General features: G+C 42.0%; 5 protein-coding genes and 1 long non-coding RNA gene across 8 annotated transcripts in view; 2 read left to right on the top strand and 4 right to left on the bottom strand.

Annotated features, from left to right (window-relative positions):
- Positions 1–2,853, bottom strand: part of sid4 (secreted immunoglobulin domain 4) — a 3,506-nt gene extending 653 nt beyond the window's left edge. The window contains exons 1-6 of the mRNA XM_084685216.1: positions 2,703–2,853; positions 1,862–2,008; positions 1,607–1,741; positions 1,104–1,276; positions 472–667; positions 60–239 (exon numbers count right to left, since the gene is read on the bottom strand). Coding sequence (XP_084541342.1) covers positions 60–239; positions 472–667; positions 1,104–1,276; positions 1,607–1,741; positions 1,862–2,008; positions 2,703–2,751 — 880 coding nt within the window. The 5' untranslated portion in view covers positions 2,752–2,853. The remainder of the gene's footprint in view (positions 1–59; positions 240–471; positions 668–1,103; positions 1,277–1,606; positions 1,742–1,861; positions 2,009–2,702) is intronic.
- A 1,607-nt stretch (positions 2,854–4,460) lies between these two features.
- Positions 4,461–8,439, top strand: LOC146237301 (uncharacterized). The gene is made up of 3 exons (XM_084685187.1): positions 4,461–4,787; positions 5,522–5,857; positions 6,356–8,439. The coding sequence occupies exons 1-3, from the start codon at positions 4,595–4,597 to the stop codon at positions 7,663–7,665; spliced, it is 1,839 nt and encodes a 612-aa protein (XP_084541313.1). The 5' UTR covers positions 4,461–4,594; the 3' UTR covers positions 7,666–8,439.
- Positions 8,440–8,780: 341 nt separating this feature from the next.
- LOC146237300 (uncharacterized) lies at positions 8,781–11,530 on the bottom strand. Of its 2 annotated transcripts, XM_084685194.1 has the most exons (4): positions 11,153–11,527; positions 10,268–10,434; positions 10,093–10,162; positions 8,781–9,921 (listed from the first exon to the last, which is right to left on the bottom strand). In XM_084685194.1, the coding sequence occupies exons 1-4, from the start codon at positions 11,331–11,333 to the stop codon at positions 8,930–8,932; spliced, it is 1,410 nt and encodes a 469-aa protein (XP_084541320.1). In that variant the 5' UTR covers positions 11,334–11,527; the 3' UTR covers positions 8,781–8,929. The 2 variants fall into 2 exon arrangements, with proteins under 2 accessions (XP_084541320.1, XP_084541319.1); XM_084685193.1 differs by having other exon boundaries at positions 10,093–10,434; positions 11,153–11,530.
- Positions 11,531–12,994: 1,464 nt separating this feature from the next.
- LOC146237299 (uncharacterized) lies at positions 12,995–18,667 on the bottom strand. The gene is made up of 3 exons (XM_084685172.1): positions 18,356–18,667; positions 16,873–17,187; positions 12,995–15,038 (listed from the first exon to the last, which is right to left on the bottom strand). Exons 1-3 carry the CDS (start codon positions 18,534–18,536, stop codon positions 13,384–13,386), a joined length of 2,151 nt encoding a protein of 716 aa, XP_084541298.1. The 5' UTR covers positions 18,537–18,667; the 3' UTR covers positions 12,995–13,383.
- Positions 17,426–26,008, top strand: LOC146237297 (uncharacterized). The gene is made up of 3 exons (XR_014740564.1): positions 17,426–17,487; positions 24,792–24,888; positions 25,180–26,008. It is a non-coding gene; the product is annotated as an uncharacterized LOC146237297 (long non-coding RNA).
- Positions 20,367–23,943, bottom strand: LOC146237298 (uncharacterized). Of its 2 annotated transcripts, none has more exons than XM_084685173.1 (3): positions 23,641–23,943; positions 22,989–23,303; positions 20,367–22,120 (listed from the first exon to the last, which is right to left on the bottom strand). In XM_084685173.1, the coding sequence occupies exons 1-3, from the start codon at positions 23,819–23,821 to the stop codon at positions 20,502–20,504; spliced, it is 2,115 nt and encodes a 704-aa protein (XP_084541299.1). In that variant the 5' UTR covers positions 23,822–23,943; the 3' UTR covers positions 20,367–20,501. The 2 variants fall into 2 exon arrangements, with proteins under 2 accessions (XP_084541299.1, XP_084541300.1); XM_084685174.1 differs by having other exon boundaries at positions 22,989–23,338; positions 23,641–23,772.
- Positions 26,009–26,087: the final 79 nt, after the last annotated feature.

Below are 26,087 nucleotides of genomic sequence, written 5' to 3'. Positions count from 1 at the left end.
GCACACGCACACACACACAGGTACACGCACGCACACAGGTACACAGGTAGACCACTCACAATCCACCTCCATCTGTGTGTATGCCTGGCTGGTGCCGTGTGTGTTGGTGGCATTGCAGATGTACTGTCCTGAGTCCTGGCGCCCCACGCTGGTCAGAGTCAGAACTCCACCCTCCACTCCGTGTCTCCACGGCAACGGGGCACGCAGTTTGGACCAGGTGATGACAGGGGGGGGGGATCCTGACGGATAGCAGACATAACGTACATTATCCTGACTAGAGTATACATGATCCTGACTAGAATATACATGATCCTGACTAGAATATACATGATCCTGACTAGAGTATACATGATTCTGACTAGAATATACATGATCCTGACTAGAATATACATGATCCTGACTAGAGTATACATGATCCTGACTAGAATATACATGATCAGGCATGATAGCATGACTAAGATACATGATTACCCCGGGCGCGACACTCCATGGTGATGGTCTGACCCTCCACAGCTGTGATCTCTGCCTTAGTTACGGACACCACCGGTGCCATGGAAACGCCCTGTCCTCTATCGATGACGACCTCGACCTTGGCCTCGGCAACGCCCTCGCTGTTCCTCGCCTGGCACATGTACATGCCAGAGTCCTCTGGGCGAGCCGCCGCCACCTGCGGCACAACGTGTTACCGTGGTTACTGCGGTGTGTGTGTGCACCGTGTGCGTGTGTGTGTGTGGTGTTTTTTTGTGTTTTTTTCCCACAGGTAAACACCCTCGCATTTTTGAGGTTCATGTTGTTAAATTGCTTAATTGTAACTTGTTCAGCTACATGCTCTTATTGTTCTTCTCTTTGGGACTTATTTGGTTTTCACAATGTATGCTTCATGTTTGGCTACCCCCAATGCTTGGGGCAATCTCGTTGTTATGATCAGTGACCTATGCACTTTTGTAAAACTCTCTCTTGAAGACGCTTTGGATAAAAGCGTCTGCTAAATGCATCAATGTAAATGTAAATGTGTGTACAGCATGTGTTGTGTTTGTGTTGATTGTGTGTGTTAGAGGAGTGAGTGAGTGTGTGTGTATGTATTTGGAATGCATGTGTCTAACCTGCAGCGTTCTGGTGTCATCGGTTGCTGTGGTAACAAGCTGATGGGTGGAACCCTGGTGTTGCCAGGTGACGGAGGGGCGTGGCCTACCTGTGGCACGGCACTCCAGAGATACAGGTTCACCCAGTCGGACACGCAGGGGCCCTGCCGGGGTCACCCGCACTTTAGGAGACACTGGGGAGACATGCGGACACACACACATGTACAAGCACACACACACATGTACAAGCACACACACACACACATGTACAAGCACACACACACACACATGTACAAGCACACACACACATGTACAAGCACACACACACATGTACAAGCACACACCCACATGTACAAGCACACACACACATGTACAAGCACACACACACATGTACAAGCACACACACACACATGTACAAGCACACACACACAAATTAAAAAAATGCTAAAAATACTCATACACACAAACACACATCCTCTTCCATACCCCACTCCTCATTCCCCCCCCCCCTCCTCCCATCTTACTTCTGATGGTCAGAGTAGCTGTTGCCGTGCTCCGCCCCGCCGGGCTGGTTGCTATGCAACGGTACTGGCCCTGGTTAGCAGGCCGAACCCTGGCCACGGTCAGTACAGAACCATCTGGGCCGATCTTCACGTTGTCTTGGACAGACCAGATCCAACTGGTTAGAACTGGGCTGGGTACATTTTTCTATGTGTGTGTGTATCTGTGTGTGTATATCTGTGCGTGTGTGTATCTGTGCGTGCGTGTGTGTGTCCTACCTGGAAGTGGCTGGTTGTTGGTTCTCCTCCACTCCAGGTGGACGGGCTGCGTCCCGCTGACCACCCGGCAGCGCAGACTGGCTGTGTCCCCCTGCAGGGCCCATAACACCCTGGGCTCCAGGGACAGGGTCGGAGCCTGGGCCCCCACTGGGGGAGGGGAGTGGGGAGGGGGGAGGGGGAGGGGGGAGGGGGGAAGGGGGAGGGGGGAGGGGGGAGGGGGGAGATGAAGGGAGGAGGAACAGGACACTGATAGACACTCAAATAATCGATATACATTAACTCACACACAAACTCAGTGAACTTTTGATCGGGTCTAGGAAAGAAAAAAATAGTGCAAACAATGCCACCCCAAGGCAAACAGCCAATCACCATCAAACATAGATATGACAAAGCCAATCAGCAGCGAACATTGATGACACATCTGATCTAAAACAAACAAAGATAGCCTTAGACTCCATGTTGATGAATCAGCAATACTAAACTCAAGTATTGAGTTTGCAAAAAAATATTTCACTTAAATTAAAATAAACCAATGACCAAAAAAAACATTGAAAAATGTTTGTTTTCAACACAGTCATCAAATCACAAAGCTAGTCTTAGATACAATGATCGCTAACTAACAAAGCTAAGCTGTTACAAGTCTATTCTGTTCAATTCTAGGTCCAGCTCAGCAGTAAGAGCATTCACCTGCAGATCGAGAGGTTGCAGGTTCAAAATCCCCCTTCCCCAGATGTAGCTTTGTATAAAAGCCCTTTTTTTTATAAAACGCGTTCTTATTATTCTTATTATTCTGTTCTATTGTGCACCCAAAGCCCCAGAGGGCATCCAGGTGCAGTGTTACCTGTGCAGAACAGGCAGCTGATCAGCAGAGCTGTCCTCAAACCATCCATGATGCCGACAACAGTGACCTGATTCTTTCTCTCTCTGTTTCTATTACTCCCTCTCTCTGTCACTCCCTCCTACCTCGCCCTCCCCCTCTCCTCTTTCTCTCACCTGTGAACCCTGTCTCTACTAGCCAGTCTGTAGACACCCGCCCCCTCTATCGATTTGACCTCTCTCTCTCCTCCCCTCACTCACACTCTCCTCTCTTCTGCTCTGCTTTAATTTCTCCTTTTTCTTTCAGTATTTCTCTCTCCCCTGCTTAAACTCTATTTCTCTCCCTCTCTCTCCCTGTTCAAGCTCTCTCTTTTTCTCAGGTTTTCTCCTCTCTCTGTGTTCTCTCTGATCTATTCTTTCTCTCTGCCAGCAGTAACACAGAACCCCCTTGTGGTAAAACATTGACAGTGAGCAAGACAGGGTCCTGAAAAGTTGTCAAATGAAAATCTTTGTACCGTCTTACAAAATGCGGACACTTAGATATACAGTATAGGGATATGAGATGTGTATTATTTCACATTCTACATTTTGGGGGAAAGTATTTCAACACATATTAGCATAACCTTATCAGTGTCACCACAGTAACAACATATTTTGTCAAAAACGTTCTTTGTCTTTTCATGTGACACACACGAGAGAAACCTTATCAGTGTCAACACTGTAACAACGTTTTTTGTCAGAAATTTCAGTTGGTTATTCATGAAGACACAAAAAGGGAGGACACCTTATCAGTGTCAATGTCAAGTGCCTGCCCATTAATAGGACACACCTTGACCACTCCACCCACTACAGGGTTTATAAATCTCTAGCACACAACTCCAACACGGATGACCAACTCACATATGACTTTATTACAAAGTTAGGTCTAAAACAATAAAAATTACTTTCCAATTGACAACCACCCAACACAAGGTATAGAGTCTTTCCTTAATCAACAACGATACCAGCAACAACGATTTCCCCAAAGCGTCCGATCCACGGAGTGGCACGCAGTCCCGAGCAGCAACGCCGGCCAAAGCTACGTCCACAGGCGATGACAGCTGGCCGTCGAGAACGTTGGGCGTGGTGTCCGTCTTTCGCAGTCTCGGAAGGTGTTACGGAGAGCGTGGTAGAAGGCCCAACTTCCCTGTGGCCCTTTTCCAGCCGCGTTTAGAAGACAGGTTTTCTCGTGCCGATCCCCAGGGAAAGAATGACATACATCAGTCAGCATGCCTGGCGAACCCCCCTCACAAACAACCATTGCAGTATTATATCAGCACACAGCCAATCCAACACTCCCTATCTAAATTGGCCACAGGTGTATCCAATAAACAATTATCTAGGGTTCGTCCTGGCCTGTGACATCAACACCGTCCATACAGTTGTGCTCAAAATGGTCATTTGGCCCATCATATGAGGAAACACAGGACCCACCTGTTCTGAAGTAATCTGACCGCTTTCGGCCATTGGTTTAGATTGTGTCTTGAAAATGGGTTGTTCAAAATAAAACAAAGTATCGTGAATTCGGATGAGTTTATGTCCAGTCTGGGGTTTAATCTGGCCCAACTTTCGGATGTGTTGTTCACCATGTGATTCTCCAGGTGAACATGGGTGGATTCAGTGCGGATTTCAGGAACGAAATCGAAAACAACTTCTCTTAGTTTTTTTCGACATTTAAAATATGGCTCATTTTGTAAAAATTGAGAATAAAAGAAAGAAAAAAAGGCGCTGCTGGTCAAGTCACGTGATTCATGGTCACATTCGGAGCTGCCTCTTGCATAGTGCCGCCATGTTTTTCTGCAGCTGTGTTTGTGGCGGGGAGAACCAGGAGCTAATAGCCAACGTTGTTGTACAAAGTGTAATTTCTCCACAGCCAACATGTCTAAACTAAATGTGCTTAGAGAATGTATCAGGGATATATTAGCAATGGCAGCTTTGGAGATTTTTGGAGTCGTTGAAAAAACGCTTGCTGAGTACAACGAAGAAATCTCTCGCTCCGAGGAGGAGAGGAAGCGGCTACAACGGCTGTTGGACATTGTCACTCAACCCGAGATCAAGCTACTCCGAACAGGTTCGATATGTTATAATCTGCGTTGTCCAAGACAGAATAACCGCTTGTGTTGCTTCCATCTGACCAGGGTTACTGTTTAAAATGAAATATCTGGAAAGAGTTAGGTAAGCCAAATGCATTAGCCTATTTATTCTTTGAAGCAATTCGTGAAATAAATAACTTTTCTGTTTCGTAAACAACAGGATCTCGTAAATTCATGGGGTGTCCTGTAAACAAAGTAGGTTACTTTGCAGGAGTTAACTCCGTTTTGGTAACCTTGCCCGACAGCTGGATTGGCACGATTACGACCACTCGAGAATCCATGTGGTCAAATTCCAAGCTATTTGTTTACTCTCAAACAAAAGTGGTTGGGACCAATCAGCGTTTGATGTGTAACGATTGGCAGCGTGGGTTGAAGTTAGTCTGCGACAGATGGTGAAAGACAGATGGTTCATCCAATCACCAGCCAAGTACTTTGGCCCTTCCCTTTCCAAACTGTTCCCAAGGATTTAAAATCACTGGTGATGTCCATCTGGAAGAAAGAGAATATGTTCAACATACAAACCATGCCAGATTCTACACATACACCTACATTGTTTAATTTCAACTGGTCATTTTTTTTTTTTGCCAGACATATTGGGATGCCATTTATTTTGGCATGACTGAACTGATTTAGTGACAGAATGATAATCGACCAACCAAACTGTCCCTACTGCGGCTAAATCTAACTGTTGTCTTGCCTCTTCATCCCCCAGATGTGCAGCAGCTCTCTCTCCCGGAGCCCCCACAGATTAAAGAGGAACAGGAGCTGGGGACCAGTCAGGAGAAAGAGCAGCTCCAAGGACTGCAGTCTGAAACAACAGACTCCATATTCACCCAGGAATCAGAGTTTTCAAACTTGAAAATGTCCAAATTACATATGATGAGAGAATTTTTCAGTGAGAGATTATCAACAGCAGTTTCTGAAATTTTGGGATCCATTGAAATAACTTTTGCTGAGTACAAAGAAGAAATCTCTTGTTTCAAGGAGGAGAGGAAGCAGAGGTTGATGAACGTTGTTACTCAACCAAAGATAAAGTTATACAAAACAGGTTTGATACTCATACATTCATGGTATAATCTGCTGTGTGTAGAATCGTTATGTCATATAGGAGGGGGAAGCTAAATTGGAAAGGTGTGGTTGGTGCTGTTGCATCATGACATGGTCCACAGCGTTACATTTCATCAAGTGATGGTGGAGGGATTGTCAGTAGCATGTTTCTCTTCCGAGGGTTTTTGCTGTCAGTTTTCCAGAAGATGGTGCACATTCCATCAAATAATCGAACAAATAGAATGTGGTTATTCAACCAGACAGTCCTTTACGAAGGCTACATCTGTTTTATTGCCTCTCCTGTCACCTGTACAATATTAAAGGTCAAGCTCTCAACTACTATTAAGTACTTGTGTCTGTTGTGTAGCATTGTAGGTCCGTTTTTGTTTTAATTAATTGGTCATTTTTTTCTACCAAACATACATGTTTTGTTGAGCGAGTTGAGTAACAAATGAATGAAGAAGATTACAATAATTTTCCTTTCTCTTTTGTCTCCCAGATGTGCAGCAGCTCTCTCTCCTGGAGCCCCCACAGATTAAAGAGGAACAGGAGCTGTGGACCAGTCAGGAGGAAGAGCTGCTCCAAGGACTGCAGTCTGAAACTACAGACTCCATCTTCACTTTTTCCAGTGTGGAACAGGACTTTAATCAGGAGGGCTCCACTGAATGTTCACATGTTGACCAGACTGTTAAAGTGGAGAACAGAGAAGGAGACCTTCTACCCAGCAACACAACTGAGGAGCAAATCAAAGCAGAGCCTCATGTACAAGACTCTGCAGCACCAGAACCAGACAGTGACTCTCAGCCCCTCTCTGTTGTAGCTCCAGACTGCCCTGCAGTTCAGAGTTCGGAGGAACATGGAGGAGTGATGCCCTTGCGAAAGACGATCAACTCAACAATACCACAAGTACATTCAGCTGTTCCAGGGGGAAAGATGCCACAAGGAAGTCCCACAGTAGTGAAAGTACATCAGTGTCAAGAATGTAGTAAAACATTTAGTCATGAGCCAAATCTTCTTAATCATATGAGGACACACACAGGAGATAAACCATGTCAGTGTCAAGAATGTAACAAAACATTTAGTCGTAAATCGCATTTGGTTGCGCATATGAGGATACACACAGGAGATAAACCTTATCAGTGTCAACAGTGTAGCAAACTCTTTACTTTTAAGACTAATCTTGTTGAACACATGAGGACCCACACAGGAGAAAAACCTTATCAGTGTCCACATTGTAGCAAACGTTTTGCTCAAAAGGGTGGTCTGATTGAACACATAAGGACACACACCGGAGAGAAACCATTTCAGTGTCAAGAATGTAAGAACACTTTCAGCCGCAAAGATAGTTTGGTTGCGCATATGAGAACACATACTGGAGTGAAACCGTATCAATGTCAGGAATGTAGCAAACTCTTTACATACAAGGTAAACCTGGTTCAACACTTGAGGACACACACAGGAGAAAAACCTTATCAGTGTCAACAATGTACCAAAGTCTTTTCTCAAAATGGTAGTCTGGTTAAACACATGAGGACTCACACAGGAGAGAAACCATTTCAGTGTCGACAATGTAACAACGCTTTTAGTCATAAAGCTACTTTGGTTGATCATATGAGGACTCACACAGGAGAGAAACCATATCAGTGTCTAGCATGTAACAAGAGATTTAGCCAGAACAATCAATTGGTGTCTCATACAAGAACACATACGGGGGAGAAACCATATCAGTGTCAACAGTGCAGCAAACAGTTTGCTCATAAGAGTCGTCTGGATGGACACATGAGAACACATTCAGGAGAGAAATCTTAACAGTGTCAACAATATTACACTTTCTTGTGAATTTAATTTGTCAGTGCACATGACACAGTGTGAAGAATGGAACAAGACTATAGTTAGCTTAGCTTTGATAGCTTGTCTTCGTCAGCTTGTCCTTGTTAGCTTGAGAGCAATGGCCGCACGTTTTTATTCTTCACAAATCAAAAACATTAATGATCTTATTTGTTGTGTACAATTCACAAAAAGAGAATATTTTAAAGATAAATTTAAGACTCTCGTTGTGAACAGTTAGCATATATGTAGCATCATACCTCAATGCTATTACTTGTTTCATAGCCAGTTTGATGTTGTATACGGCAGCATGTTGGTTATGGTAAAGCTGCAGTTCGTAGGCCTAATCACTGTATTTATTTTTCACTGTATTTATGTTTCACAGTTTTTTTTACACTGATTCATTTATAGATTGACATGCTTTTTGCTGGACATATTTTATAATGCTCATGATCTTATTAGAACTAGTAGGCTTGTGTTATAGTATAATGGTGCAGCTATTTTTATCAAACAGGCAATTACACAAATTGAACAGTCAACAATCAATCAGGTCTTTTCCATGTAAATGCAAGTGTGTGTACATGTGCATATCTCACACAAATAAATCAATTATTCATGAAAAGAGTCTTGTGAGCATCCAACATTCTTGTGATGTTTTGAAATTATGGTACTTAGAATTTGTCCAAATAATTTATATGGTACAGCATAAAACCATAGCTCACCTGCAGAAAGCAGTGTTTGAATATAATGTGCCAGATTCCACACAGAGGGCAGGTTGTAGAGGTGAGCTAGTCTGAAGACACACAGGCTGCGTCTTGTCAAGGGAATTCCTTATCCACAAGAAGTAGATGGAGTTAATAGATTGACTCAAGTCTTGAAATATGGTTCAGAACAGTTTAATTATTTGACACAAATTAGCCCAAAAAATAAACATAATATATTAAATGTAAACACAAATAAATATTGTCGCTGTGCTGGTTTGTGATAATGTTGACAGGTTAATTGAAAAGCGAATGGTGTTAACGGGAACTAACTCCAGTTTCAGTCCGACTCCAAATTCAGTTATCGCTGAAGTCCCAAACAGTGCCTGGGATCTGTTCAATGTTGCTTGAATTTGGTTAGATTTTTTAAACCAAGTCAAACTTTAACAAGATTTCTGACAGTTTCATCTTTTACACGTTGTTGACACCAACCCTATGTTAGTGTTTACATATGACCAATAAGATTTGAGTTGTAACTATAGCTGTTACTGCACTCCAGTCCCTGATCTGGGTGAGCTCCTGTGTATGCTCATGTGTTTCCCAAGAGTAGATTTCTGGCTAAATCTCCTGTTACATTGTTGACATGGATACGGTTTCTCTCCTGTGTGTGTCCTTCTGTGTTTAACCAGACTACCATGTTGAGCAAAGAATTGTTTACATTCCTGACACTGGTAAGGTTTCTCTCCTGTGTGTTTCCTCATGTGTTCAACCATATGATCCTTCCGGCTAAATCTGTTCTCGCAATGCTGACATTTATAAGATTTCTCTCCTGAGTGTGTCCTCATATGTTTAACCAGACTACCATTTTGAGTAAAGCATTTTTTACATTCCTGACACTGGTATGGTTTCTCTCCAGTGTGTGTTCTTATGTGTTCCACCAGTTGCAGTTTGGAAGTAAAGGCTTTCTTACATTCCTGACATGGATACAATTTCTCTCTTGTGTGAGTCCTCATATGTCTAGCCAGTGTACCACTTTGAGAAAATAGTTTACTACATTCTTGACACTGATGTACTTTCCCTCCTGTGGGACTTGCCTGTGACATCTTTCCCCCTGGAACAACTGAATGTATTTGTGTTACTGTTGAATTGATCGTCTCTCGCAAGGGCAGCACTACTCCATGTTCCTCCAAACTCTGAGCTGAAGGACAGTCTGGAAATACAACAGAGAGGGGCTGAGAGTCACTGTCTGGTTCTGGTGCTGCAGAGTCTTGTACATGAAGCTCTGCTTTGATTTGCTCCTCAGTTGTGTTGCTGGGTAGAGAGTCTCCTTCTCTGTCCTCCACTTTAACAGTCTGGTCAACATGTGAACATTCAGAGGAGCTATCCTGATCAGAATCACGTTTCACACTGGGAGAAGTGAAGATGGAGTCTGCAGTTTCAGACTTCAGTCCTTGGAGCTGCTCTTCCTCCTGACTGGTCCACAGCTCCCGTTTTTTTTTTATCTGTGGGGGCTCCGGGAGAGAGAGCTGGTGGACTTCTGGGGGGAAGAAGAGGCAGGACATCAGACAATTCTTTGGATGAAGCATGGACAGGGAAGCAGAAAGGAGAGATGAGTTTGAGTTATAAACCCCCTGTGCCCTGTGGGGGTTTATAAGTCTTATGGACTCGACACACAACAGGTTATAACATGAAAGTATTGATATCAAACCTGTTCGGTGTAGCTTGATCTCAGGTTGAGCAACAATTTCAAACAGCCGTTGTATCCGCACGCTCTCCGCCTTGAAATGAGAGATTTCTTCTTTGTACTCAGTAAATGTTATTTCAACAGCCCCGAAAATCTCTGAAGCTGCCGTTGTTAGTCGTTCACTGAAGAATTCTCTTACCATATGTAATTTGGACATGATCAAATTTGAAAACTCTGGCTCCCGGGTGAGTATGGAGTCTGTAGTTTCAGACTGTAGTCCTTGAAGCTGCTCTTCCTCCTGACTGGTCCACAGCTCCTGTTCCTCTTTAATCTGTGGGGGCTCCGGGAGAGAGAGCTGCTGCACTTCTGGGAACAGAGGAGCAGTGTTTCCCATGAATTGTCAACCCCATAGTGTCATAATGAACCAAAAATGCTCGAACAATTTTCATAATAACATAAAAGATATTTTACTAAGCTAAGAAAGTAGCAACGATTGAATAATGAGCTGAAACCCACTGACAAGGAAAGCGTCACACCGTAGCCTAGCAACAAGTAAGCTTTTGTCTTGCACGCGGGGAACAGGAGAAACGGAGGAGGATACATGTATTGAATAATGGAAACGGTAATGTATCGTGTGTGAAGTGCCACAACAGAACTGACAGTGAACAAAGTCGGGCAGAAATGTATTGTGATTGGATAGGTTAGCTAAAATGGCTAGAGCTAGCTAAGAGTAACATAAAGCAGTGTCAAATGTGTGGCTAGCTAGTAGGGTGACTGTTTCGTGTGGTAGAGACAAATAAATTAACGTTTTTGTAAAGCCTGTATCTGCTTATTGGGATGTTGTCCAAGCGAGTCTTGACAATCGCGCGCTCTTACTATAATTTTTTTTAAATCTTCTCATGTAAGCAATGCATTCACCTGTTTCCAGCTGTGTTATTACACCAACACAGGGACGGAAAGCAACACAAAAGCGTTCACTGTTTTGGTTAGGCTACTTCATATCAAACGGAAGTTCCGTCTGATATGAAGGCGTGACGGAACGATTCTAGACAAAGCAGAGTATAACATAGTATCGATAACGAACCTGCAATATTGGGTTGAGTAACAACGTTCAACAGCCGTTGTAGCCGCTTTCTCTCCTCCTCGGAACGAGAGATTTCTTCCTTGTACTCGATAAGCGTTTTTTCAACCACTCCGAAAATCTCTAAACCTGCCGTTGATAATATCTCACTGATAAATTCTCTAAAGACATACAGTTTCGACATTTTGACAGTGGAAAAATGCTCATTTACACAACAACGTTAGCTATCAGCTCCTGATTCTCCTCGCCCCGAAATGACAGACGAAACACAGCCGCAGACAAAATGGCGGACTTCCGGAAGACGCAGACCCGACTATGACGAGAATCACGTGACTTGAGCTGTGAAAGTGGGTTAAAACGAAAGTGGGTTAAAATCTTGAATCTTTGAACTGTCACGTAGAAAAAAACTGCTCTCCGTGATAGTTTGAAGATTCAAGATTCAAAAAGCTTTATTGTCTAATATGTTGCCATGTTAAAATCTTTTTTTTGAGTGAAAGCAGTGTGTGTGATGTGTCAGTAGCATGAGTTTTGTATATGTAGGCCTATTGCATTGCAGTTTTGATAATGCTGGTCATAGTTTACTAGATTTAACTGCTGGTGTTGGGTAAGATCTAGGTACACTGAAAGAAAAAGTATTTTGTACCTAAAATATATTGATCACATAATAAAATCTTGTTTTGCTAATGTGATGGGTATGTAACAGACGTGGTCTTGCAAGTTCCGTCAGAGTTTTCCGAACCGTGTTCATCCTTCACCAAGGATTGAACACGCCATCTCTGACTTCCCAAGCGCCACCACTACCAGCTACGCCAAAGAAAAGCTAGCTATTCAATGACGCGGGTGGCCTGTTACATACTTGAGGAGTGAGTTTCACCAATCCACACCGGCTACACCAACAGGAATTTTCATTGTAATACACTTAAAGGTCCCATGGAATACTGTTTTCGGATGCTTTTATATAGGCCTTAGTGGTCGCCTAATACTGTAACTATAGTCTCTTTCCAGCTTTAAATACTACGAGGAGGGGAGAGGCGGGGCTAACTGCCATGCTTCGGTTGTTTGCTAGCCATGTCTCACGAGGAAATATTGCGTAGCTCATTTTCTCATTGGCGGGCTAAATTCTCTGATTGGGCAAAGCAGAGAAAGACGAGGTAATCTTTCCCCTTATGACGACATAAGGGGACATTTCCAGATCGGAGATTTCATGCCCATGTGAACTTTAAGAACTTTACATCAAACATGATTTTATATCACAAAAGTTTTCACGGTCAAGAAACTTAATCTGTTCATGATTCAACATTTCTCTTAAATGTATATTTTACTATATAAATTCATAATTTGGTACAAATAAAAGTTTTGAAATAACTAGAAATCTCTTTATGTCGTTATTGTGTGAAATAAAAAATTTAGTTTTAAAATGTTGAAAAAATATTTTTCCAAAAACAAAGTTTTGAAAGGTTGAACCAATATTTTAGAGATAAAAAAAGTTTCGAAAGGTAGGACATTTTTGAAAAGTTTAGAAACAATAGTTTCCATATTAGATGAGTACTTGAAGAGGACTCTGCCGTCCTCTGATCTGCTTTGCCTTATTGTTTTAGGCTTCTCTGTTCTCATCCACACTCTTATCTCCTTTCCATTCACTGTGTAGGTGTGTATGTATGTGTACTGTACTATTGTATGCTTAATGTTTGGTTACCCGCGATGTTTGGGGCTATCTCAGTGTAATGATCAGTGACCTGTGCACCTTTGTAAAGCTCTCTCTTGGAAGTTGCTTGGGATAAAAGTGTATGCTAAATGAATAAATGTACATTAGGAAGAGATAATATATTGACTTGAGTCTTGAAATAATGTTGACAAGTTTATTTGCAACCCAAATTTGGCCAAACACCTAAAACTATAGTTGTAACTTGTATACCATGTCCATGCTTTTTCCACATGACATGAATCCTGGAGCGTGAGGAGTCCCCAACTCTTTTGTAGTCTGAATAACTTCTGACAGAGTTTCTGCTCTGGTTGTGGCATCTTGTTCGAAATAAGATTACACTTGTGATTACAGAGTTTGATAAATTGTTGACACTGTTAAGGTTTCTCTCCTCTGTATCCTCGTATATTTACCCAATTGCAACCTTAATCAAAATATTTTAGTACATTCTTAACACTGATATGGTTTCACTCCTGTGTGTCCTCAAGTGTTGAACCAAGTTAACTTTGGAAAGGAAGCATTTGGTACATTCCTAACATTGATACGGTCTCACTCCTGTATGTGTTCTCATATGCGCAACCAAACTATCTTTTCGGCGGAAAGCGTTGTTACATTCTCGACACTGAAATGGTTTCTCTCCTGTGTGTGTCCTTATGTGTTCAACCAGACCACCCTTGTGAGCAAAACATTTGCTACAATGTGGACACTGATAAGGTTTTTCTCCTGTGTGTGTCCTCATGTGTTCAACCAGACCACCCTTTTTAGCAAAACGTTTGCTACAATGTGGACACTGATAAGGTTTTTCTCCTGTGTGAGTCCTCATATGAACAACCAAAGTAGCTTTATGACTAAAAGCATTGTTACATTCTTGACATTGAAATGGTTTCTCTCCTGTGTGTGTCCTCATGTGTTCAACCAGACCACCCTTTTTAGAAAAACATTTGCCACACTGTTGACACTGATGAGGTTTATCTCCTGTGTGTGTCCTCATGTGCACAACCAAATACAACTTACAACTAAAAGTTTTGTTACATTCTTGACACTGAAATGGTTTCTCTCCTGTGTGAGTCCTCATGTGTCTAACCAGTTGACCTTTTAAAGCAAAGACTTTGGTACATTCTTGACACTGATAAGGTTTCTGTCCTGTATGTGTCCTCAAGTGCTGAACCAAGTTATCCTTGGAAATGAAGCGTTTGGTACATTCCTGACATTGATACGGTCTCACTCCTGTATGTGTTCTCATATGCGCAACCAAACTATCTTTTCGGCGGAAAGCGTTGTTACAATCTTGACACTGAAATGGTTTCTCTCCTGTGTGTGTCCTCATGTGTTCAACCAAACCACCCTTTTGAGCAAAACGTTTGCTACATTGTGGACACTGATAAGGTTTTTCTCCTGTGTGTGTCCTCATGTGTTCAACCAGACCACCCTTTTTAGCAAAACGTTTGCTGCAGTGTGGACACTGATAAGGCTTTTCTCCTGTGTGAGTCCTCATATGAACAACCAAAGTAGCTTTATGACTAAAAGCGTTGTTACATTCTTGACATTGAAATGGTTTCTCTCCTGTGTGTGTCCTCATGTGTTCAACCAGACCACCCTTTTTAGAAAAACGTTTGCTACAATGTGGACACTGATAAGGTTTATCTCCTGTGTGTGTCCTCATATGATTAAGAAGATTTGACTCAATGCTAAATATCTTACTACATTCTTGACACTGATGTACTTTCCCTCCTGTGGGACTTGCCTGTGGCATCTTTCCCCCTGGAACAACTGAATGTATTTGTGTTACTGTTGAATTGATCGTCTCTCGCAAGGGCAGCACTCCTCCATGTTCCTCCAAATTCTGAGCTGCAGGACAGTCTGGAAATACAACAGAGAGGGGCTGAGAGTCACTGTCTGGTTCTGGTGCTGCAGAGTCTTGTACATGAAGCTCTGCTTTGATTTGCTCCTCAGTTGTGTTGCTGGGTAGAGAGTCTTCCTCTCTTTTGTCCACTTTAACAGTCTGGTCAAGATGTGAACTTTCAGAGGAGCCCTTTTGATCAGAATCACATTTCACACTGAGAGAAGTGAAGATGGAGTCTGTAGATTCAGACTGCAGTCCTTGGAGCTGCTCTTCCTCCTGACTGGTCCACAGCTCCTGTTCCTCTTTAATCTGTGGGGGCTCCGGGAGAGAGAGCTGCTGCACATCTGGGAGACAGAAGAGAAAGGAAAATAATAATTGTAATCCTCATACTCAACTCGCTCAACAAAACATGTAGATTTGGTAGAAAAACATGACCAATTAATTAAGACAAAACCGGACCAAAAAAAAATAAACATTTAAAATTGTTATAAATGTAACAAAATAACGTTTTAAAGTAGCCTACTTAAATATATAAGTAAACCTAAGTCACCTAACACGCAACTACAATATTTTAACAATAAATAACAGTTACATTACTAACATGTAACAACAGAAAAAATGTTGAGTTGGTCTGCTCTCCTGACTTATGGCACGTCCTGCACAGGAGAAAACTCTCTCAGATGATGTCGAAGTGGCCTGTACACACAGTTATGAGTTTGAAAGGACAGACAAATTGGGGAAGCTGTCCCGGGAACAGGGCCACCCATAGAAATGGCTGGGCCCCTGAAAAGGTCCAGTGAATGGGCCCCCTTTAATAGGTCTTTACTTATATTAACGCACTGGATGAGACAAACAGCCCATCATGTGACCATGACCATGTGAACAGCCCAAGCTCCTTGTGGGACTTATTTGAAAAAGTTAAGCACATTTTGTTGTCTGTTGTTTGACATTTTTCAGCTAGCCTACTCAACCAGCACAAGCGCAAGGTTCACTTGAAGTGCCTCCCCCTATGTCTTTGCATTTTGCGATGTCGGAATCCTTGGTTGTGAAATACAGCCACAATTTCGACCGCTTCGCTTTGGGCATTTTCAATGCACTAAAAGCTAGCTAACAATAGACTAGCAGAGCAAGTGTAATATGTTTACTAACCATCCCGTGCAGTGAATGATTAATATGCTTTTAGGTCTGTTTTGGTGAGCCCAGAGAGAAAATACGGCATTTTAAAAGCAGCCTACATTTACGGTAGCTAACTAACAGTAGCCTACAGAGAAAGTGTGATATTTTTTGGAGCGACATTTGAACCGAAATGTGCATTCTAATCTGGTCCAAGTCCTTCCGCTTGCGTAGGAAACGGTTCCATAGTGGAACCCTAGACAGGAGAGGCGAGAGAACAGGTTTGTAAAGGACAGTGTTTGATAGACCACATTCTATTAGTTGTATTATTTCATGGAATGTGTTTAAGTATGGAGAACTGACAGCTAAAACCCTCAGAAGAGAAACCTGCTCCTGGCAATCCCTCCACCATCACTCGATAGGATGACTAAAGTTTTCAATAAGGAAGAATATAGACTAAAGTTCTAATGAAATGTAACACTATGGGCTCTCTAAATAAATTAAGGGAACTCCATGCATTTCCCATAACTTCTATCTGGTGGTTTCTACACTGTATGAACACAACTACATCTATCGCTCCCATGTCATTGCCTCTCGTTCTTTCCTTCTGCAATTCTATTGGCTAAGCCAATGCATAGCCATCACATGCACGGGGGATGCAAACTCAAGTACCATGGTTGGCAAAAGCATGCCTCTCATCCACTCAAGTAGTTCTTAAGAGCAAGTTCGGGAAACGCACGTAAGAAATAACAATGGTTCGTTAATTTGCTTGTAGAGAACCCTCGTAACAACTAAGATCCATCGTTATCGGGAAACGCAATTTGGTAAGCAGGATTTGATGACCACATTTCTGCATTTATAAAATGCAATTCAATGTGGAAGTAATCCAAGTATTCAGAATACCTTAGTCAGATTGAGTAACGTAACAGCCTACAAAATGCATTTTTGGACATGTATTCTGTAACTAAATAAGTTTTGAAAGTATCCTTCCGAAACTGCCCCCTCCTACATGACATAAGAATTCTACACCCAGCAGATTATACCATGAATGTATGAATATCTAACCTGTTCGGTGTAGCTTGATCTCAGGTTGAGCAACAATGTCAAACAGCTGTTGTATCCGCTTTCTCTCCTCCTCAGAATGAGAGATTTCTTCTTGGTATTCATCAAATGTTATTTCAACTGCCCCAAAAATCTCTGAAGCTGCTGTTGTTAATCGGTTACTGAGAAATGCTCTGATATGCAAGTTGGAGTCCCTGGTGTATATGGAGTCTGTAGTTTCAGACTGCAGTCCTTGGAGCAGCTCTTCCTCCTGACTGGTCCACAGCTCCTGTTCCTCTTCAATCTGTGGGGGCTCCGGGAGAGAGAGCTGCTGCACTTCTGGTGACAGATGAGCAGTGTTTCCCATGAATTACCTAAACGTTGGCAACTCACAATAGTCTAATTTGTCAACCCCATAGTGTCATAATCAACCAAAAATACTTGTACACTTTTCAAAGTAACAAAAGATCTGTAACTAAGCTAATACAGTAGCAACGATTGAGTGTTGAGCTGAAACTCACAATCGCGAACTGACTGACGGAAAGCGTCACGAACCGTAGCATAGCAACAAGCAAACATTGTATATCGCACACGGGGGACAGGAGAAACGGAGGATACATTTATTGAATTATGGAAACGGTAAGAGTGCTTAAATGCAGGGCCCGCCCAAGGCATAAGCGAACTAAGCGGCTGCTTAGGGCCCCCGTAGCTGCCAGAGGGCCCCCAACATACATGAAATTACGTTTTATGTACCATGTTTCAGCAATTAAACGATGCTCTTAATTAAACGCCGCACCAAAATTGAACATTGTTTAATAAACGCCGCCCCAAAAATACGGTAGGAGTAGCATGTCCTGAAATACCTAGCTTAGTAGCAGCATGTCATTAATGAACATTCTCTTTTCTTGCCCTGTTGGCTAAATACGTTTTTAATATCACATCAACCTTACTTAGCAAATTACTCGAGCTACCTAGAGGCTAGTTGTTAGGCTGCATTAGAAGGTAAGCTTAAGGAAAATAGCCAGAAAACGAATAGCAGTCTAGCCTATTGATAATGCTTGTCTAGATCGTTTATTGAAAGAACTAGAGAAGCAGGTGCTCTCGTGTTAGCAAGCTAAACTAGTTTACAGGTTGTACAGTAGTTTAGGTAGTAGTTGGCGACGCTGAGGGGCCCCCAAATAAATTCTGCTTAAGGCCCCATAAAGGCTTGGGCCGGCCCTGGTTAAATGTATCGTGTAGGAAGTGCCACAACAGAACTGACTGTGAACAAAGTCGAGCAGAAATGTATTTGAAAATGGTTGTAGAGCTAAAAGTTAGAGCTAGGTTAAATTGCTAGAGCTGAGTAACAATGCAGGGGCAAATGTGTAGCTACTAGACTAGTGGGGTGACTGTTTCGTGTGGTAAAAAACTAATACATTAGCTAACGTTGTTGTAAAGCATATTTCAGTTTTTAGTGATGTTGATTCTTGACAAAGCAGGTTATAATATCTAAGTGTATATAACGGACCTGCAATATTGGGTTGAGTAACAACGTTCAACAGCCGTTGTAGCCGCTTCCTCTCCTCCACGGAACGATAGATTTCTTCTTTGTACTCAATAAGCGTTTTTTCAACCACTCCGAAAATATCCAAAGCTGCCGTTGATAATATCTCACTGATAAATTCTCTAAAGACATACAGTTTTGACATTTTGGCAGAGAAAAAATGCTCATTTACACAACAACGTAAGCTATTAGCTGCTGATTATCCTCGCCCCGAAATGACAGACGAAACACAGCTGCAGACAAAATGGCGGACTTCCGTAAGAGGCAGATCCGACTGTGACGAAGAATCACGTGATTTGAGCTGTGAAAATAGGTTTTGTACTTTTTTTCTCAGTGAAATACACGGAAAAAACTATTGTAGTTCCATAGTGATGAGAAGTTTCGATAATGCATAGTTGACCAGATTTAACAGCTGATTTTGGGTGCGTAAGATCTAGGTACACTAAGAGGTTGGTTGGATTTACCTGAAATAAGTATATCAATCACATAATAAAATCTTGTTTTGCCAACATGAATCTTTCATTGTAATAGGCCTACACTTAAAATCCTCTTTGATATTAAGTTCTTATCACACCACATTTTTCACGTTCAACAAACCAAATCTGTGCACGATTCAACATGTCTTTTTAATGTGTATTCCAATATGTCAATTCAAAATAATACAATAATAAGAACTATTTAACGTAGTTTCTTTGTGGAAAAAAAAGTTTAGAAAAAGTTGAAATGTTGAAACAATAGTTTCGGAAAAAAAGTTTACATAGTCGAGGGCTACTTGATGAGGACTACTTTACTCTACATCCTCTGATCTGCTCTGCTTTTTTCTGTTTTAGGCTTCTATTGTCACATCTCCACACTCTTCTCTCGTTTCCATTCACTGTGCATGTGAAGAAAAAATATTTTAAAGGTTGAAACTATATTTTTGAATTTTTTTTAAGGAAAAAGCGTTTTGGAAAGTTAAAAAGTTCTCACAAAAAAACGTTAAGCAAGGTTTAAAGAATATTTTCGAAAAATGGTTTGCATCATTGTTGAGTATTTGTTGAGGACTCTATTGTACTCTACTGTACTTTATTGTACTCTGTTCTTCACTTCTGCTCTCCTTTCCTTTCACGTATGAAAAAGGTTTTGAAAGGATGACTAAATATTTTCCAGAAACAATTCTAAAATAAGGTTGGCATCATTGATGAATACTTGATGAAGACCCGACTATACTTTTCGGCTTGTCTGTCTCCTCACTCCTCTCACTGTGTATGTGGAAAAAAGTTTCAAAAGGTTGAAATTATATTTTATTAACCAGATAACCTTTCAGCGTAAAGCATTAAACCAGAGTATAATTCTTTTGAAAATATGTTGTTACATTGTTTACACTCATATGACCTCTTCTGTATTTTGTCCTCATATGAATAACCAACTATTACCTTAAACTGAGAGTTCTAACATGTCTGACACCGATAAGCATCTTACCTTTATGTTTCCTCGTGTGGTCAGATTAACTTTTTGACTAAAAGTCTGGTTAGTGTGGACACTGAAAAGGGTTCTCTCCTGTGTGCATCCTCATGTGTACAACCAGAGAGCGTGGACCCGAAGCCTCTGCAACAATGTTGACACCGATATGGTTAGAGTCCGATATGCACGTTATGTATTCTCTCATGACGATACAATTGATTCCTTAGACAAAATCTTTTGTTACATTCCTCACACTTAAATGAAATTTCTTTCTTAACTTCTTCTCTGCTGTGTCTCCTCATATGAACAGCCAAAATTGGATTTCCTCCCAAAGGTTCTGTTACATTGTTGACACTGATGAGGTTTCTCTCCTGTGTGTGTTCTCATGTGACACACAAGATTACCTTCCTGAGCAAATCGTTTTTGACATTGTTGACATTGAAAAGGTTTCTCTCCTGTGTGAGTCGTCATATGAACAATCAAAGCAGCTTTATGACCATAAGCATTGTTACATTCTTGACACTGAAATTGTTTTTCTCCATTGTGATCAACCAAATCTCTTTTGAAAAAAAACATTTGCTACAATGTGGACACTGATAAGGTTGTTCTGTGTGTCTACATGTGTTTTACCAAACCTCTGTTTGAAACAACGTTTGCTACAATGTGGTCACTGATGAGGTTTTTCTCCTGTGTGAGTCTTCATGTGATGAACCAAACCACCCTTTCGAACAAAACGTTGGCTACATTGTGGACACTGAAAAGGTTTCTCTCCTGTGTGCGTCCTCATATGAAAAACCAAAGAAGCTTTATGTCGAAAAGCATTGTTACATTCTAGACACTGATAAGGTTTCTCTCCAGTGTGCGTCCTCATGTGAGCAAGGACATAATATTTGCTACTAAATATTTTGTTACATTCTGAACACTGATTAGGTTTCCATCTTGTGTGACTTCCCTGTGGAGTACCTTCCATTGGCAGAGTCATGTTCCTCTTTCTTTTTCTGCTTGATTTGACATTTTCTAGCAAAGGCATCACTCCTCCATGTTCCTCCTCTTCCAAACTCTGAGCTGCAGGACAGTCTGGAGCTACAACAGAGAGGGGCTGGGAGTCTTGTTCATCAGTCTCTGCTTTGATTTGCTCCTCAGTTGTGTTGGTGGGTAGAGAGTCTCCTTCTCTGTTGTCCACTTGGACAAGATGTGAACATTCAGAGGACCTCTTCAGTTTCACACTGAGAAACGTTATTGCGGGGTCAGTAGTTTCAGACTGCAGTCCTTGGAGTTGATCTTTCTCCTTGCTGTTCCACTGCTCCTGTTCCTCTCCCTTGTGTCTCCGCATATGTTCAACCAAATTGTACTTTCGACAAAATCTTTGGTTACATTCATGACACTGAAAAGGTTTCTCTCCGGTGTGTATCCTCATGTGATCAACCAAATCTCTCTTTTGAAAAAAACATTTGCTACAATGTGGACACTGATAAGGTTTTTCTCCTGTGTGTGTCTTTATGTGTTCAACCAAATCTCTGTTTGAAACACAACGTTTGCTACAATGTGGACACTGATAAGGTTTTTCTCCTGTGTGTGTCTTCATGTGATCAACCAAACCACCCTTTCGAACAAAACGTTGGCTACATTGTGGACACTGAAAAGGTTTCTCTCCTGTGTGCGTCCTCATATGAAAAACCAAAGAAGCTTTATGACGAAAAGCATTGTTACATTCTAGACACTGATAAGGTTTCTCTCCAGTGTGCGTCCTCATGTGAGCAAGGACATAATATTTGCTACTAAATATTTTGTTACATTCTGAACACTGATTAGGTTTCCCTCTTTTGAGACTTCCCTGTGGAGTACCTTCCATTGGCAGAATCATGTTCCTCTTTCTTTTTCTGCTTGATTTGACTGTTTCTAGCATAGGCATCACTCCTTCATGTTCCTCCTCGTCCAAACTATGAGCTGCAGGACAGTCTGGAGCTACAACAAATAGGGGCTGAGAGTCACTGCCTGGTTCTGGTGCTGCATAGTGTTGTTCATCAGTCTCTGCTTTGATTTGCTCCTCAGTTGTGTTGGTGGGTAGAGAGTCTCCTTCTCTGTTGTCCACTTGGAGAGTTTGGTCAAGATGTGAACATTCACCAGAGCCCTCTTGATCCGAATCATGTTTCACACTGAGAGAAGTGAATATGGAGTCTGTAGTTTCAGACTGCAGTCCTTGGAGCTGCTCTTCCTCCTGACTGGTCCACAGCTCCTCTTCCTCTTTAATCTGTGGGGGCTCCGGGAGAGAGAGCTGCTGCACTTCTGGGAGACAGAAGAGAAAGGAAAATTATTGTAATGTTCTTCATTCATTCATTTGTTACTCAACTCGCTCAACAAAACATGTACGTTTAGTAGAAAAACATGACAGATTAATTGAGACTAAACCAGATTTACCAATCTGCACAACATAGACAGTAGTACTTTATACTAGTTGAGAGCTTGACCTTTAATGTTGTACAGGTGACAGGAGAGGCAATAAAACAGATGTAGCCTTCGTAAAGGACAGTATGATTGAATAACCACATTCTATTAGTTATATTATTTTATGGAATGTGCTGGAGAATGGAGAACTGCCAGCTCAAATCCTCAGAAGAGAAACCTGCTCCTGACAATCCCTCCACCATCACTCTATAGCAGGGGTTCCCAATCCTGGTCCTCGGGCCTCCTTGCCCTGCATGTTTTAGATGTATCCTTGTTCCAACACACCTGATTCAAATGAATGGTCGTTAGCAGGTTTCTGCATAGCTAGATAACAACCCATTCATTGGAATCAGGTGTGTTGGAGCAGGGAAACATCTAAGACATGCAGGGCAGGGAGGCCCGAGGACCAGGATTGGGAACCCCTGCTCTATAGGACAGTGGTTCTCAACCCTGGTCCTCAATTACCCCCATCTTGCATGTTTTAGATGTTTCCCTGCTCCAACACACCTGATTCAAATGAATAGTGGTTAGCAAGCTTCTGCATAACTAAATAATGACCCATTCATCGGAATCAGGTGTATTGGACCAGGGAAACATCTAAAACATGCAAGATGGGGTACTTGAGGACCAGGGTTGAGAACCACTGCTATAGGATGACATAACGATTCTACACACAGCAGAGTATAACATAAATGTATGAATATCAAACCTGTTCGGTGTAGCTTGATCTCAGGTTGAGTAACAACGTCAAACAGCCGTTGTATCCGCTTCCTCTCTTCCTCAGAATGAGCGATTTCTTCTTGGTACTCAGCAAAAGTTATTTCAACTGCCCCGAAAATCTCTGAAGCTGCTGCTGTTAATCTCTTACTGAGAAATGCTCTGATATGCAAGTTGGAGTCCCTGGTGAAGATGGAGTCTGTAGTTTCAGACTTAAGTCCTTGGAGCTGCTCTTCCTCCTGACTGGTCCACAGCTCCTGTTCCTCTTTAATCTGTGGGGGCTCCGGCAGAGAGATCTGCTGCACTTCTGGGGACAGAAGAGCAGTGTTTCCCATGAAATACCTAAACGGTGGCGACCCACAAAAGTCTCATTTGTCAACCCCATAGTGTCATAAAACAAAAATACTTGTACACTTTTGATGACATCATATAAGACCTGCAACGTTGTGTTGCACAGTTGCTCAGCACAAGGCATACAGCAGTGGCAAATGTGTACTAGGGTGATTGTTTAGTGTGGTAGAGACAGATAAGTTAACATTTTTGTAAAGCCTGTATCTGTTTTTGACAGGGGTTCCCTGAGGACAGGGTTAAGAACCACTGTTCTGGACAAAGCAGGTTGTAATATTAAAGTATATATAACAAACCTTCAATATTGGATTGAGTAACAATGTTGAACAGCCTTGGTAGCCGCTTCCTCTCCTCCTCGGAACGAAAGATGTTTTCGTTGTACTCAATAAGCGTTTTTTCAATAACTCCGAAAATCTCTAAAGCTGCCGCTGATAATATCTCACTGACACATTCTCTAAATACATTTAGTTTAGACATTTTCACGGTGGAAAACTGAAAGTTTACACAACAACGTTAGCTCCTGAATCTCCTCGCCAAAATCACAGCCGCAGACAAAATGGTGGACTTCGGCATCCTCTCCTCTCGGAATAACGTGGTCCTAGTTTTGGGACAGCAGCGGATAACAAATTCAGGAAATGACGTACCAAAATTAACAGACGTCGTGTAACTTGGTCTCTTTAAATCGATTCTCATTGGTTTGAGTTTCCATGGCATTCAGACATATACAACCACTCAAATTGAAATTTATATCGGAAATGTATGAGCCGGCATCACACAAAACAGGTAGGCCCTACTTAACGTAGTAAGCTTTGTCAAAATATGTTATTTTATTACTATAAATGTTCAAGTCAGGAGTTGTTTGCAATGCAATTCGCAATCATTTTGGCAAGTTACAAATCTTTTTTCAGAATCCGGTTTATTCGCCATGTACGTTACACAGACATGGAATTTACTGTGGCAGGGAGGTGCAAACAATAAACATGTACGGAACTTAAATTATTAAATTAAGTACAATAGTTTAACTAATTCTAAGAACTAAACATTCTAAAATAAAAACAATTTAAAATGTAAAATATATATAAAAATAAGAAGAGTGAGCAGCATGAGGGGGCAACATAGTGCAAATGAGACACTGAGGTAAAGGTGGCTTGTGCGTAGTGCAATAGGTGTCAGATGGACTAATAATAATTTTAAAAATGTCAGTGGGAGTCCTTGGCCTTGTTGAAGAGGCCAGTAGTAGATGGGAAAAAACTGTTCTTGTGGCGTGAGGTTTTGGTCCTGATGGACTGAAGCCTTCTGCCGGAGGGGAGGGACTGAAACAGAGTGTCCAGGGCGGGAGGGGTTGAGGAGAGGTGAAAGAGGTGAGGATGGACTCAATGATGGCTATCTATATATATGGCTTTGCAAGTTACAAATCTTTTTTGCAAGTTACAAATCTTTTTTGCAGAACTTCCTCTCCTCTAATTTCACGCCATATGAGCGTTTCCATGACATTCCAAAATATACAACCACGCAAATGGACCAGCCGGCATTACACATAACAGGTACTTTATGTAGCCAGCTTTGTCAAAATCTGTTCATTTTATTACTATAATTGTGTAGTTTTTAAAGTCAGAAGTTGTTTGCAATGCAATTTGTTGGCAAATGTTTAGTTAATGATTGATAAGCCCCCTACATTCTTAGCTTATGGGTTGATGCTATGGTTGTTGGTTACTTTTTTGCATTCAGTATCTGTATTACATGCTCAGACATATCCAATTTTTAGCAGTGTTTATTATGACCAGACCATCCACAAATCTCAAAACAGAACAGCTATTTCTCAGCCTGCCTTTCAGGTTCACAACCCCCCTGGTACCCTGAATGTGCTTCCTGCTGTTACCAGGGATGGCTTGACCTGGTGACTGCTTGCTGATGCCTTCTACCTCCTTGCTCTTTCACCTAATCTGCATCCAGTGCTGGTCCCAACCTCCTGCTGGTCCCAACCTCCTGCTCTTCATCCAGTGCTGGTCCCAACCTCCTGCTGGTCCCAGCCTCCTGCTCTGCTTTGGTCCCCCCACCAACCCCAAACCCTGCCCCCCCCTAGCCCTGTTCTGTGAACAGTCCTGGCCCCGATACTCTATGTTTCATTACTGCACAGGTTATCAAACAGGTCGGCTTTGTACTTGGAACTGTTCTTCAGTCAAGACTGGACATGCACTAAAAACCTGAGAAATTGCAACACCACATACACTCAATTCACACACTTGGATTTTTGACCATAAGACAAACACCACTAAACACATACACCCCTTGCTTTGGTTTCATTTCTGCAGGTTATTATTGTTTTCTTTGTGTTAGCCTCAGCTTTTTGTTTTGAGGTGGTAAATATCTAGATATCCATTTATATATCTATATCCAGAAGCCCAATTCACGCCACCCAAGTTTTTTGCCTCTCTAACTTGTTTCCATTAGGTTGACACAATGTCAAATGTTCCAATATTGTTCCAATCTCCTTGTGTAACTTTGGCCTTTGCTTTAAGCTTCCATAGCTTTCGCCTTTTTGTTTGGCAGTTGCCGAGGCGACCGAGGCGACCGAGGAGACGAGCGTGTTGGGTCCAGTAATGCGGTCATCGCTTCGCTGCCTTTAGATTAGGGCTTGTTTTCTAGGGGGCCGGTGGCGTTTTCCCGCCCTTTTACTTGATTTAACCCTTGTGCTGCCTTCGGGTCACATGACCAAAAGGTTCATAACGAACCATCGTTATGT

The sequence above is a fragment of the Hypomesus nipponensis genome, chromosome 21, assembly GCF_054491055.1.
Source record: "Hypomesus nipponensis isolate SF chromosome 21, ASM5449105v1, whole genome shotgun sequence".
NCBI lineage: Eukaryota > Metazoa > Chordata > Actinopteri > Osmeriformes > Osmeridae > Hypomesus > Hypomesus nipponensis.
Note: the sequence above shows the minus strand (reverse complement) of the source record. Positions and strands in the feature narration are given on the sequence as shown.

Coding starts and splice junctions, on each gene's coding strand:
- LOC146237301 (XM_084685187.1), top strand. CDS start 4,595: ATGTCTAAACTAAATGTGCTTAGAGAATGTATCAGGGATATATTAGCA. Junction 4,788..5,521: donor GATCAAGCTACTCCGAACAG/GTTCGATATGTT, acceptor TTCATCCCCCAG/ATGTGCAGCAGCTCTCTCTC. Junction 5,858..6,355: donor GATAAAGTTATACAAAACAG/GTTTGATACTCA, acceptor TTTGTCTCCCAG/ATGTGCAGCAGCTCTCTCTC.
- LOC146237300 (XM_084685193.1), bottom strand. CDS start 11,333: ATGTCGAAACTGTATGTCTTTAGAGAATTTATCAGTGAGATATTATCA. Junction 10,435..11,152: donor TACTCAACCCAATATTGCAG/GTTCGTTATCGA, acceptor CTCTGTTCCCAG/AAGTGCAGCAGCTCTCTCTC. Junction 9,922..10,092: donor GATCAAGCTACACCGAACAG/GTTTGATATCAA, acceptor TCTTCCCCCCAG/AAGTCCACCAGCTCTCTCTC.
- LOC146237299 (XM_084685172.1), bottom strand. CDS start 18,536: ATGTCAAAACTGTATGTCTTTAGAGAATTTATCAGTGAGATATTATCA. Junction 17,188..18,355: donor TACTCAACCCAATATTGCAG/GTCCGTTATATA, acceptor ATCTGTCACCAG/AAGTGCAGCAGCTCTCTCTC. Junction 15,039..16,872: donor GATCAAGCTACACCGAACAG/GTTAGATATTCA, acceptor TCTGTCTCCCAG/ATGTGCAGCAGCTCTCTCTC.
- LOC146237298 (XM_084685173.1), bottom strand. CDS start 23,821: ATGTCTAAACTAAATGTATTTAGAGAATGTGTCAGTGAGATATTATCA. Junction 23,304..23,640: donor TACTCAATCCAATATTGAAG/GTTTGTTATATA, acceptor TTCTGTCCCCAG/AAGTGCAGCAGATCTCTCTG. Junction 22,121..22,988: donor GATCAAGCTACACCGAACAG/GTTTGATATTCA, acceptor TCTGTCTCCCAG/AAGTGCAGCAGCTCTCTCTC.